The sequence below is a fragment of the Fusarium subglutinans genome (genome assembly GCF_013396075.1).
Source record: "Fusarium subglutinans strain NRRL 66333 chromosome Unknown NRRL66333_c0000225, whole genome shotgun sequence".
Classification (NCBI taxonomy): domain Eukaryota; kingdom Fungi; phylum Ascomycota; class Sordariomycetes; order Hypocreales; family Nectriaceae; genus Fusarium; species Fusarium subglutinans.
In genome coordinates, this window is record NW_023502288.1 from 1 (window position 1) to 13225 (window position 13225).

At 46.3% G+C, this 13225-nt stretch overlaps 5 protein-coding genes across 5 annotated transcripts; 4 read left to right on the plus strand and 1 right to left on the minus strand.

Moving 5' to 3' along the window:
* Positions 1 to 1858: 1858 nt before the first annotated feature.
* Positions 1859 to 2764, plus strand: FSUBG_11612 (2'-hydroxyisoflavone reductase; the record flags this gene model as incomplete). Its single annotated transcript, XM_036676313.1, has 1 exon — positions 1859 to 2764. The coding sequence occupies one exon, from the start codon at positions 1859 to 1861 to the stop codon at positions 2762 to 2764; it is 906 nt and encodes a 301-aa protein (XP_036532890.1).
* Positions 2765 to 3172: 408 nt separating this feature from the next.
* On the plus strand, positions 3173 to 3991 carry FSUBG_11613 (uncharacterized protein; the record flags this gene model as incomplete). Its single annotated transcript, XM_036676314.1, has 2 exons — positions 3173 to 3658; positions 3788 to 3991. The coding sequence occupies 2 exons, from the start codon at positions 3173 to 3175 to the stop codon at positions 3989 to 3991; spliced, it is 690 nt and encodes a 229-aa protein (XP_036532891.1).
* Positions 3992 to 4499: 508 nt separating this feature from the next.
* FSUBG_11614 (uncharacterized protein) lies at positions 4500 to 6388 on the minus strand (the record flags this gene model as incomplete). Its single annotated transcript, XM_036676315.1, has 5 exons — positions 4500 to 4733; positions 4786 to 4876; positions 4927 to 5963; positions 6013 to 6104; positions 6157 to 6388. 5 exons carry the CDS (start codon positions 6386 to 6388, stop codon positions 4500 to 4502), a joined length of 1686 nt encoding a protein of 561 aa, XP_036532892.1.
* A 2378-nt stretch (positions 6389 to 8766) lies between these two features.
* On the plus strand, positions 8767 to 10392 carry FSUBG_11615 (neutral amino acid permease; the record flags this gene model as incomplete). Its single annotated transcript, XM_036676316.1, has 6 exons — positions 8767 to 8935; positions 9091 to 9207; positions 9275 to 9466; positions 9524 to 9649; positions 9751 to 9914; positions 9970 to 10392. 6 exons carry the CDS (start codon positions 8767 to 8769, stop codon positions 10390 to 10392), a joined length of 1191 nt encoding a protein of 396 aa, XP_036532893.1.
* A 1633-nt stretch (positions 10393 to 12025) lies between these two features.
* FSUBG_11616 (uncharacterized protein) lies at positions 12026 to 13185 on the plus strand (the record flags this gene model as incomplete). The annotated part of the gene is made up of 2 exons (XM_036676317.1): positions 12026 to 12407; positions 12461 to 13185. 2 exons carry the CDS (start codon positions 12026 to 12028, stop codon positions 13183 to 13185), a joined length of 1107 nt encoding a protein of 368 aa, XP_036532894.1.
* Positions 13186 to 13225: the final 40 nt, after the last annotated feature.

Consider the following 13225-nt stretch of genomic DNA (forward strand, 5'->3'; position numbering starts at 1 on the left):
ATAGCTTTAAAAAGTAATAAATATATTTTTTTAAATTAATATACTATTTAGTAATACTTTTAAAGGTATTAAAGTTAATAGGAAAATTATAAATATAGTTTTAAGCCTTTTAGCTTATTAAGCTATTACTAATAATAGTTTACTTTATTACTAATATATTATTTATATAGTTATATTATAGTATATATATAAAGATATAAACTTAAGGTTATATCTTTTTATATACCTCTTAGTCTTTTCCCTTTATAATACCCTAAGGCTTATAATAAGATTTATTAGTTATTATAAAAGCTTATAGATAAAAGCTTATATTAGGGAAAAAAAATTATATTATTATTTATTATCTGTATTTGCAGCATAAAGCTTAACCTTATAGGCCGCAGTTCCAGGAAGTGGCACAGACACTAAGAGCTCTTTAAAGCAACAAGGGAAGTTCAGCGTCGTTACTGTCGTTGGCCAAAGTGACTGGCTGCAGGATGGAGGAATTTGTTGCCGTAGTCGCAAATGCATCAACAAAGGAAATGAGTTCTCTCGCGCAAAATTGCCAGGTTTTAGTGTCGCGGCCACGAGGCTAAATGTCGTGTGTTTGTTGTAGTATTGTGTCAAAGCCAGGAACGTGCTGCGGTCTCCGCACGTCTTGTCGGTAACGGCGGAAGGAAGCTTTGCGACGGTGTCTCGGTGATTCACCTGGTCGCGGACTAAAGTCTAGCCTCGCATTTTGGTTGTTGTTAACTCCGTTAAAGCGAGGCTCAGGGAGACCATTCAACAAGTTAGCTTCCGGAGTGAATAATTGTTCCGACACGGGCAAATCGACCGCAGCCTGTGGACTCAAATGATCCCAATTCCAAGTCATTGAATCATCCATAGATGTGAAGCCAGAGTTGAGAAAGCCGGCAGCCTGTACAGTTTCTTGTTCAAGGATGGTTTGCGAAGATCCTAAGAGATCCGGGAGTGGTGTATTGGGCCATGTTAATCCATTCGGCGATAACCCAGCAACTGGCACTGATTGCCAGGAACTCTGGTATAGATATGAGCATGGCAAGCTTTTCTGGATGCAACGATTACATGCTGGCACACCACGGTCACAACGACGCTTGGCTAATGCGCAAGCCATGCATGATGTTTTTCTGAGAGACATATTTGCCTGTAGGGTGCTTTCTGAGTTTGGAGTTACTAAGGCTAGAGGTTAAGCCTAAAAGTCCTTACTTAAGGGTGTTTATGTAATAATACAAAACCCCCTTTAAGTACCTTAGATACTTTAAGCTATATAAAGATTTTTTTAAATATGTTTTATTTTAAGTTTAATAAAATTTAATTAAAATCCCTTTATTGATAGTTATTTTTTTTAAATTTAATAAAGTAGGCTATATAGTTAAGAGAGGAGATCCATAGAAAATACATAATACTAATTGCACAGCCCGCCGTGTGGGTATGAGTTATTGTAAAATCGGTGTAATTAGTAAAAGCGCCGATCCATGTAACACTGTATAGCGTAGGGGCTTATCGTTAATAAGTAAGCCGCCAACAGAAGCAGGAAGGGAGTTTTTTATTTGTAAGATTCTATATGTGCCTTGACGGAGGTGTTTAGTTATTATGTAGATTCGGGTCGCGGCATATTACATCAGTTTGCGGTTAAGTGCTGCTTAGTAGCAATATAGCAGGTGTGGAGAATGAGAAGTAAGGCCTTCCATTATCATTTATGTGCTATTTCTAATATTCACTACGCCACCTGGTTCAGTTAATATCTGGCTATAAATACCAATGCCTGTGCTCTAGTATTAAGATAGCAAGACCCATCCACACAATACAATCTGTCGATTACTGTCACAGTCCTTCTCAGTCACTTCACACTGCTATCATGTCGTTAGTTAGAAAGGTTGCTGTTATCGGAGCCAGCGGAAATGTTGGCAAGTCGGCTGTTAAGGCACTGCTTCAAGAAGGTTTTCAAGTAACGGGTCTGACTCGAAAATCATCAAACAGTACCCTCCCCCAGGGCATCGACACTGTTAGAACCGACTACTCTGAAGAATCTCTCGTCGAGGTCTTGAAAGGCCATGATGCTGTAGTCAGCACGGCCTCTGGCATAGCCATTGGCCAGATATTGCCCTTCCAGAAGCTCATGGTCGACGCAACCATCAAAGCCGGCGTCAAGGTCTTTGTCCCCTCCGAGTTCGGCGTCGACACTGCAAGTCCAGAAGCGCCGAAGGTCATTCCTTTCGTCCAAGACAAGATCGACACGCTCGACTACATCAAGACCAAGAACGGCGAGCTTTCGTGGATTGCTATTGTTTCAGGTGCCATGTTTGACTGGGGCCTCAACATTCCCGGTTTTGGTGGCTTTAACATCCCTGCACGCACCGCTACACTTTATGACGGGGGTGACATCGCTTACGAGGCCACAAACCTGGATCAGGTTGGGAGGGCAATCGCCAAAAGCTTGAAGAATCTCGAAATTACACGTAATCAACACGTCTATGTCAACAGCTTTACCGTGACCCAGAACGACGTCCTCAGTGCGCTTGAAAAAGTCACGGGAGACAAATTCCAAGTTTCCCATGGAACGGTCGATGAGCTCTGGGAAGGTGGCACTGAACAGGTCATAAATGGAAATTCTATGGGCGCTCTGGCTCAGATCTCTGGTGCAATCTACGGCAAGGGGGGTGTCGCGAATTATTCTATTGATAAAGGACTGTGGAATGATAAGATAGGGTTACCCGGGGAAAACCTCGAGGAGTTTGTCAAGGGTTATATGAAAAGCACTTGACTGGTTATAAGGGCGTCTTGATGGATTATGGAAGTTAGTACATTATGTGCTTAATACGAAATCTACGGACAGATGTCAGCTCAGGTCACTAGAAGATCGATGTTTGATAGTTCTACGTATAAGGCATTAATATTTACAGTGAGTTGAAACTGCAAGGTCTAGAAATGCAACGCAGCTACTGTGAGTCTGGTCAAAGTTGTATATTGAGCCATTCCCGACGATTTATGGGCGGTGGATATGGACGATTTGTAATCAGTCCTCATTGGGCCGCCATTGCCGACGTCCCATTGCCGACATTAGAAGTTCGACAACTGCACATGAGAAAGATTCGAATTCTTTAACTTAACAGCCCTCAAAGCGAAGGTTACTAATCATCTTCTTATCTTTCGTCTCTAACATTTATTCACAATGCAGTCAGCAATCATCTGGCCTACCAAGTTCCTGCCCGGAACCACCGACAACTATACCTCCAATGAAGTAATTGTGCGCGATATCACAGCCGCCCGAGTCTGGGCCTATCTTGCCGATATCACCCAATGGGAGTCGTACTACAGTAACTGCAGTCATATCACGCCGCCAGTCAGCGGCAACATTCTCAAGAAGGGCGATAGCTTCAGCTTCTCGACTTTCGGGTTTGGTCCCTTTCCGGCAGAGGTCATGGAGTCTGTGCCGCCGAGCGCGGGCTCACCGGGACGCTTGGCATGGAGAGCATGGGTAGATGGGGATGAGAGTTCTAAGCTAGATGTTTATCATGCTTGGATTGTGGAGGACTTGGATTATGGCGTGGCTAGAATCTTGACGCAGGAGTCTCAGATTGGGCAGCCTGGGGTTAAACTCGCGGCTACGAAGCCAAATCCCATATTGAATGGCCATCAAGAGTGGCTTGACAGCTTGGTTAGCTTCACCAGGCAGAAACAGAATACTTCAAGCTAATACAACATGTGGCTAAGAGGCTATGGTTAATACTTGGACCTTGGTGCTAGGAGTTACCTTTGCACTTTGGATGCTATCGCCTTCTTCCAGTGTATATTAGTGGAAGGCAGTGTCGGTGTTTGCGTTATCGCCATCGGTTGCTGGAAACCTGACGGTAGACTAGCTCACGCTAGCGGGCGACCCAACAGCATCTTGGCTACGAGCACTTTCGCCGACAGTCCATTCAACGGTCTTGATCTTGACATTGAATGGATTCAGATACCATTTCGCTCGCCTTCTCCTTCTCTTGCTTAGTTGACCAATGGATTGTATAACTGAAGGACGACTCTTCAGGCAACAATCTCAGGAGTGAAACTTGAGCGCGTCGCGTCTGGACTTTCCCGTAGCCTAATATTATATATAGGAAAGTTATGAACTACCTTTTTTTGCCTTGCCCAGGATTTACTATGAGACGACTGCTGGCTATTAGCTCACACTTTTGAGATCAAGGCCTTGGATAATTGTGATAAATGCCAACGTGGTGCGGAAGTGGGGGTTTTCGGATTTGCCGAGATGATGGCAGAGATCGGCAGAGATGGTCACGCTTGGAGACATAGCTCCGCTTGAGGTTGTATGCATGGATCTACACAAGCGGAAGGAGGTCAGGCTTCTCCGAGGATGGCACACGATCAGTATAATTACGCAATGTCTCATTATTTCTTCGTTATTATTGTATACAAAAGCTGTCTTGTCTTGACTCGTTGACGTGCAAGCAAAGGCTATCCAAGGAGGGTTGATCGGGGCGCTTCAAGCCCTTTGATCTCTACTTGTGTGCTGGGGCTTGCTCAACAGTCTCGACAGTAGCCTGATCAGCCTTGCTCAGCTTGTTGAGAACGTGATCGTCGACAGACTCGTGGAAGACATCGACCTTTGTGGTAGCGAACTTGCGAGCGCTGATACCCTTCTCAAACAGAACACCCAACTCGGCAAAGGTTCGGCCATTGGGCTCAGGCAGGCGGAAGTAGGTGTAGATGACGCAGAGGAAGCAGATACCGCCCTGTTGAGCATGTTAGCTAAGGGACATAACGAAGAGTGGTTTCGAGACTTACCCAGAAGAAACCGGTGTAGTTGCTCCAGTTCCAAGCGGTGGGGTTGAGCATGTAAGGAGCCAAAACAGCGTTGACGATACCAACAATACCACTGTGATTGGTTAGCTGCGAGCGCTTTTGGCATCTGTAGGTCAGACTTACTAGAAGATACGGCCAAGAGCGACAGTCTTGATCTGAAGGCGTCGAGATGGAAGCTCAGAGACAAGGGAGTAAGCCACGGAGCCGACAGTGAGCTGGTAAACAACAGCCCAGCCAATCATCAAGCTTCCAGTAGCAAGAGCACCCTTCTGGCGATCAGCCTCAGGGACAAGACCAAGGAAGCCAAGAATGCACAAGACAATGCAGAGACCGCACAATCCGTAAAGGTAGAGGCTTCGGCGACCGATTCCGAAGGACATCAGACCCCAGGCACCAAAGACACCAATCATGTTGATGGCATATTGTCCAAGAGCAAATGAGTAGGCGTGCTCGGCAGACATACCGGCTTGCTCGAGGAAGTAGGTCGAGTAGTTAGAAAAGGAGTTGCCGCTGAGGTTCTGCATGGCCCAAACCATACAGACGATTTCTGTTCGTCGACGGTTGACGCCCTTGAAACAATCGATATAAGAGCTTCCCTCAGTCAACTTCTCCTCGAGGGCAGTTGTATGAACCATCATAGCAACAGTCTCATCAGCATCGAAATCAGTCTCACGGTTGAGGCTTGTAAGTCGAAGAAGACTCTTCTTAGCATCAGCAACCCGACCCTTGCGAACGAGCCACCAAGGAGACTCGGGAGCAAGCCACAAGCCCACCATCAAAGGCACAGGCCAGATCCACTGCAGACCATAAGGGATTCTATAAGCCCACTCGTCAGTTCGGCCGATCATAGATCGCAAGATTCCAATGCCGATTTCCTGTCCGAGACCCCAGCAGAAGTTGACGTATGTGGTGAGATAACCTCGGAGGGCGATGGGGCAGACTTCGGAGGCGTAGGTGACGCAGATGGTCTGGAAGATACCCCATGGCAGACCGCAGAGAATTTCGGCGGCGAGGAGCATTTGTACGTTCTGGGCGGTGAAGAAAAGGGTAATGCAGCCGCAGAGCCAGATCATGCAGCCGATGATGGTGTATCGATAGCCGAAGCGCTCTGAGAGCCAACCGTTGAGGAAGAGACCGATGATGGAACCGACGTTGGCACCCTATGATGGTTAGCTTTGTCTTAGCTTTTAATGGCTCATTGCCTCATACATTACTCAAGCCGGCTTGCCATGCTGCTGACACCTGATATGTTCCATCAGGCTGGAGTTGACCATACTTTTTGTTCCACTGAGGGAAAGCATCTAAACAACAACTGTCAGTCCAAGTCGCGTCATGTTGTGCGACGCAACTCACAGAAGTTGTTGACAAGGACAATGTCGAATCCTTCCATGACAATGCAAGTCGAGATGAGAATGCTCCACGCGACAGCCTTGGGGTACAGCTTGATACCCTGCATGAGGGTCATGTTCTGCTCCTTGTTGGTAGCCGAACGCGCATGGTCGATAACATCAGGATGAGTCTTGCTAGGATCAGAGGTATCGAGGTGAGCCTCTGGGGCAGCAGCCGAGACCTTTTCGTCCGACATGATCAACGGAGCGAAAATTCCTTTGGATGAATAAGAAAAAGAGAAAAGATGGGAGAGAGAGATGCGGGGAAGTGTGATCTGGGGAAAGATGGAGAATGGGCAACCGCCCCAATATTTCTATTAAATGCTGGGGGGGGAAGATGGAGAGGTGATCGGCCAGGTTTCCGGAGGGAGAGACGGGCTAAGAAGTTTGCCTAGACTTGGGCGTGCGGGACAGTTGCCTGAATGGTATTAGCTTGTGCTGGGAGATGGGGGGAGGATGGCAATCGTCGGCACGGGTTGCAACCAAGAGACGGCAGAGTCTTTATACAATTGCTTTCATGAATGAGTAGAACGTTCTCTGTCTATATGTCTTGGAGGTTATTCCCAGTTTTCAGTCAGTCCATGGCCCAATTCACCGCCAAATGGCACCACAGAACCTTGGAGAAGAGTCTCCCACTTCTGGTACGTAATCTCCTCAAGGCCCAATTTCTCCGCAACGCAGTCCAATTCTGGGGGTGGGGTACTCTCACGTGTGATTGACCAACGAGAAACAAGGTTATGCCAATCTCTCGTGCTAATAAAGCGGGTCAGAATGCTCTCGAACAGACTCAGCCAATCTCAGTGTCTCCATCTCCAAAAACAAGGATTTTTCGCTCGGCCAATTCCCGCACGCAGAGCTCGACACGAAAAACGCCCGTTGCACAACGTTGGATTGAGTTAGACTAAGCTTGGGTTGTTTCGTGACTCGTGATGAGGGAGGGGGTCGACGGCGAGAAGCCCGCGGTAGAGAAGTCCGTTGGAAGGTCTAGATCCAGAGCCATGGTTCAGATTTCCCCGCGATTTCATCTGCCGGAGCCGAGAATGACGAGTGATAGCTCTGTTGAAGCATTGTCCACGCCTGTCATGAATTGTCTATTGAAGCTTAGCTACGGTTTGTTAATCTCAATTGGCTGTGCGACTCTTCGGTTCATCGGCCGATCACTGTAGCTGCAAACCATCACCAACACGTGGCTGATAATCTAGATCAGGTCGGCAGGTCGAATGCCATCCCGTGTCACGAGACAGGTTATCGTAGGCACAATCAACGGTCGCTCGCCATCTCCCTTGCAGCGTGTTGTCATTGGTCCGGCTATCGGGCCGATTCGATTGACAAGAGCAGTACTGGCCTACCCTGAACTTGCTTGCGGTCTGCTTCGGCATTTCAGCTTTGCATCTCAAGTATGATTAAAAAAATAGAAGAAGGATATTTAAAGATCACTTGTGTATCGCGAAGGTTCTCTGTCTATCCCAACATGAGTTTATCTTGCATATATAAATGGAGTCGTGAATAGAAAATTGATAGAAAGATTGGTAATTGAATTAGCACATAAACATTACGTTAAACATTGGAAGACATAGAAAGAATATTGACGCAGTTAGCAAGGCTTATCCCTGAAAACGTTAGGATCAAAGCATTTTTATTGTTAAGATTAAGAGAAAATATCCCTATCTCATTTTAATTATACTTCTAGACATCTCGTGAATTATCCATTCTCTTAAGTCTGGGGTTCATAGCCGAGGTCTTCAAGTTTTAGCCTCAAAGCTGATAGACTGGTGGAACAAAACATCCGAAAAGTCAAGACCTCTCCCTTCTTGGTTTAGGGGCTAATCACACACAATACCATCAAGACAACGCGAAGAGGAATGAGGAACAACTCTGCTGCTTGAGCCAAGCCAGATAATGATAAGACACAGCATATTTTGGGTGTCGCCGGATTTGAGATTTATTATGCCTTATAATTCACCTCATCTGTGCCTCCAATATTGTGTTCTCAATTAACCTGTGACTGACTCGCTCTGCCTGTCTATACTCAGGGACAACAGCACTGGAGCCGGTTCATCCGATTGACAAATATCTGCCGACCTGGAGCAATCAGAATACAGAACTTACTCACCACAAAAATTTCAAGCATATATGTGAGACCTCTTCGCAGTATCTACAATGCCAAACGATTGAAACACATGACAAAGTCAACAAATTCTACCCCTTGCACTAAACGAACAAACGAGATCTCCAATTGAGTTTAAATCAGATTGATAACCCACTACCCCAACCAATCAACCTCTCGCCCACCATTCTCCAACATCCGGTATCGGCAGAATTTCTTCACCAGGTGGATTTCACTCTGAGACTATGAGAATAAATTACTCTATAAAACCCCAATACAGCTCAATTGTATGACATTTACTGTGAGAATGCTCCGCTTCTGTGGTCTTGGCAGTTAGAATCGGAGGTATTACTGCTAAAATGGAGAAAATTTCGCATCGTGACAAAATGCACATTTCGGGTTTGCTTTCCTTTATTTCTTAATATTTGGGAGGTGAACACAAGGTCGATTATCTGATAAATCGCTACTATGCTTGGTACCGAAAAGGTTGATGACCAGGAGGGTCAGGTGTTTACTGGTGAAGTTCACGATGACCCTGGTCATGCTCACGATGCTGTTTTCGGAAGACTCACCAATGATGGTCCAAATTACCGCAATGCGAGTTTGCACTTCCTGCAAATCATCCAGGTTATTAATGGTATGTGTAGGTCGGTTGGGTGGGCACAGCAGGTCTGATGATGAAGACGCAGCTTGGCCTTGGAATCTTGTCCATCCCATCTGTGTTTGACACGCTGGGAATGATACCCGGCCTTATCTGTCTATGTGTTATCGCTGCAATTACGACGTGGTCAGATTACATAGTCGGCACCTTCAAGCTTCGGCATCGTGAAGTGTACGGTATTGATGATGCGGGTGGCCTCATGTTTGGTCGTGCTGGGCAGGAAATCTTTGGCTTTGCATTCGGTCTCTGTAAGTCAAAGCCGCCCGTTTTTGAGGACTAGGGTGGTTGAACTTTGACTGATACTTGGTGATATAGACTGGACATTTGTCTGCGGATCGGCCATGCTCAGCGTGTCAATTGGCTTCAATGCCGTTTCAAATCATGGAACTTGTACTGCCGTCTTTGTCGCTGTTGCAGCTGTCACTGGTTTCATCTTCGCCAGCATCCGAACCCTCGGGAAGCTAAGTTGGTTAGCTTGGCTGGGATTAATCTGTGTCATCTCTTCTGGTTAGTACATGCCCGGACCTCTCTCCCGACAGAGCCATGCTAATGTCCTAAACACAGTCATCATACTTACAATTGCTGTGGGTATACAAGATCGACCTGCAGCTGCACCCAAAGACGCAGTCTGGGTATCGGACTACGAGCTCTTCAAGGAGCCGAGCTTTACCAACGCCATGTCTGCTATCTGTGCGTTGATCTTTGCCTATGCAGGCACCCCGGCCTTTTTCAGTATTGCTGCAGAGATGAGGGATCCCAGACACTATACGAGATCTCTGATCCTGTGCCAGACAGTCACAGTGCCTGCTACATTGCAATCGGCTGCGTGGTGTACTATTTCTGTGGCTCGTATGTTGCATCGCCAGCTCTCGGATCTGCAGGTGTCTTGATCAAGAGAGTCAGCTACGTAATCGCACTTCCTGGGCTAATCGTCACGACTATGTTGGCTTGCCATGTGAGTCCCTAGTCAAATATGTATACGAACTGTTGCTAAACCGTAGATGCTCTAGCTGGCAAGTAAGCATGTCTTTGTACGTATCTTGCGAGGCTCCAAGCATCTCGCCGCCAATACCTTCACCCACTGGGCATCTTGGACAGGATGTACTTTTGGTATCACCGTTGTCGCATATGTGATAGCCAGCGGTATCCCCATCTTTGGTGGGCTCGTTTCTCTTATCGGGGCACTGCTTGCTACATCACTCTCATTCCAACCCATGGGATGCATGTGGCTATATGACAACTGGAAGCGCGGGAAACAAGATCGCTCGATTCCTTGGTCTATCGGAGTGCTCTGGAGCGTTACAATTATTGTCTTGGGGACATTTTTGACCATCGCCGGGACATATGCTTCAGTGGTTGACATTATAGCCTCATACAAAGTATCTGGAGGTTCAGCAGCCTGGTCGTGCGCTGACAACTCTGGCTCTTCGTAATTCGGCATGGGCAGACCTTTGAGCTGCTGTGCTGTTGTCATATTAGCAACACTCAGAATGCAGATAAGTCCCGATCCTGGGAGTTAGCTTTTCTCATTAGACTACCCACAATTTGCGGCATTGCTTAGTCTCAATTTACCTAATGTGAATCGAGTTGTAGAGATAGGCCGCAATCCTGCATTAAACCTTCGTAAATAACAAGAAACTATAGCAACTAAGGCCGGCAATTCAATGGTGTTAAGCAGCGAACCCCTCAGGCTACATACTGGTATTCCTGATGGACAGCGCCTCCTATTGACACTGCACTAGCCCTCTACACTTTCGAAACGACCACCAAGACTCGCGTACTTCCTGATGATTGGGCAACTTATGTCCTTCCTACTGGCAGCTCACGAGCAGCAGGGACTTTTGTTACACTATATCGGCCTTCTTCAATGTTCCCAGGCGATGCCTAAGCTTCAAACATTGGCGGCTGCGAATATGCTGCATTCTGAGGATGTGCTTGCGGCATGGGGTAAAATGAAGTACAAGGTGCCGCAATCAGCTCCAATTTCACCTCTCCTACCACTCCCCAATTCTCCTATAGTGAGTCTTCAGCCATTTCCACTGTGGCGAAAGTTTCTGCTTCTGAGCGGAATTCATCTACTATGCATAGAGCGAATCCAGTGAGACTCCTATCATCAATCGTGGTCTTCGCATCACTGCTACGTACGCGAGAGGATAGGATGACGTTGATGGATTGCAGATGAGGTATGGAGAATCCTTGGGTTATGCCCTTGGGTTGACTACTGGCAGTGCACCCAAATAACTTATTGCGTCAGTATGTACTACGGATAAAAGTTGGAAACGCCAGGTTCTGGAATAATAAAAAGAAGGCTTTGTAATGCGGCAGTGGAAGGCATGTGCCATACTACGGCTACGGTGCACCGCCCGGCCATAGGCTGACAAGTGGCTACATTGCTAGGGGGGAACACTTCACTCTACCAGGCTGTGAGGCTATTATCTTTTTTTTTTCTTCCCGTTAGCCTTATGAGGCCATCGAGCTTTTAACTTCCATACAAAGGCTTAAACAGTGGGCTATTATCTTATAACCCACTTCACGCCTGACTAGACAATTTTGCTTTCATGCAAGGGATGGGATGTTAATGACCTTACTTTTAATATAGCAATAATAATATAGCAACAACACACGTGCTTTAGCTGGTAGTAACTACAGAGACTCTTTCAAGTACTGAATTAGTATGAACTATAACAAGAACAACACCGACAGACTGAGTGGCGCGGCCCTAGAATGACCCCTACAAAGATGGAGTCCTTTTAGTTTGACTGAACAGATTATACACATAGTCATAAAGCGCCACAGACAAAGGATGTAAAATAAAAGCAGTGTACTAAAATAGATTCTTACTAATTATAACCTTAAACACGATAAAAAGATAAAGATTTTAGAGAAAAGTAATTATTACTTCAACGGAAATGTACTAAAAGTGTAGCTTAGCTTGTATTATAAATAGTCAGACCCCGTCATCTTATAATTGATTAAACGGATAGCTACACAGACACAATAGCTACAAACAATTACCAACAAATTATACAATATACAGAGTTAACACTAAACCGACAAGCACTGAGAATGGATCCTACGTATCGCGAAAAGCTTACATATTCACTGAGCCTATATCTCATGGAAGCATTCAATGGAGATAGTCATTGTTACCATAGTGTTAAGGCCCACGTCCCGGTAGATCTTAGCCTCGACAACAAGATTGAAGAGATTCTCGCGGTTCTTGACCCTGAGGACTTCTTGAGCCAAGCCCTCCGATATTACAAGCACTGCAGTTTGGACCCCAAAGGACATCAAACCGAGAGACGTATCCTTGAGATCCAACACCGCCTGGACGATGAATACGGCCAATTCTTAAAGGACAACAATCTGTTGGAGTACACAGCACATGATAATTGGCTTGAAGGGGCGCTCAAGGCTCCTCTCGAGGGAAGAACGCGATGGAGACGTGGTTACAAACCTCATCCTGCAATTGAAACAGCGAATGATAAACGCCGAACCCAGCTTTTTATGCCATTGACAGCGGAATAGAAGAATTGACTGGTGTTCCGCAAAAGCCTCGCCCAAAGGACTCGGAATTGCTTACAATCTGCCCTGCTACAATTGAGAGCAGCTTCTCGATTCTCAAGCCCTTTGACTATACAGAGCGATATTCACTCCACTACATTTCTCTGCGCAAGTATTCAAACATGGCACACAAGGACGCAGATCGCGAGGCACAGAGTCGGCTCGATGACTACAAAGCGGAACATTTTGAAAGGATGCGCGAAGAGTCGAGACAGTTGCTTCAGTGGGAAGAACGGGAGAAGGTTAGGGATTGGAAATACTGGACAAAGATAAAGCACAACCCTGATGAAGATATGTCTGAAGAGGACGAGTCTGAGGATGAAGAGCCTGAGGATGAAGAGTCTGAGGATAAAGGGTCGGAAGATGAAGGGTCGGAAGATGATGGGTCTGAAAATGGTGAGACAGAGGGCGATGGAGCATCCAGCTTGGCAGGTATGGAGATAGATTTGCCGGAACCCACCAGTGAAGATCTCACTACTCAGATCTCAGTGCTTCAGATTTCTGGCAAAAAGTCAAACGGCGAAGGTGGCGGGTTGACAAAGACAGCTAAGAAGCGTCCTTTCGACGATAGCGACGACACTGATGATGCAGCCGCGTCTGGTTACAAACGCGTAAAAGTTGAAGCTTGGCGAGCACGCTTTGATAAGTATGGATGGATGTGAATCTTTGGCTAATGGGCTGGAGCTTTTAGATAGCCTGTAC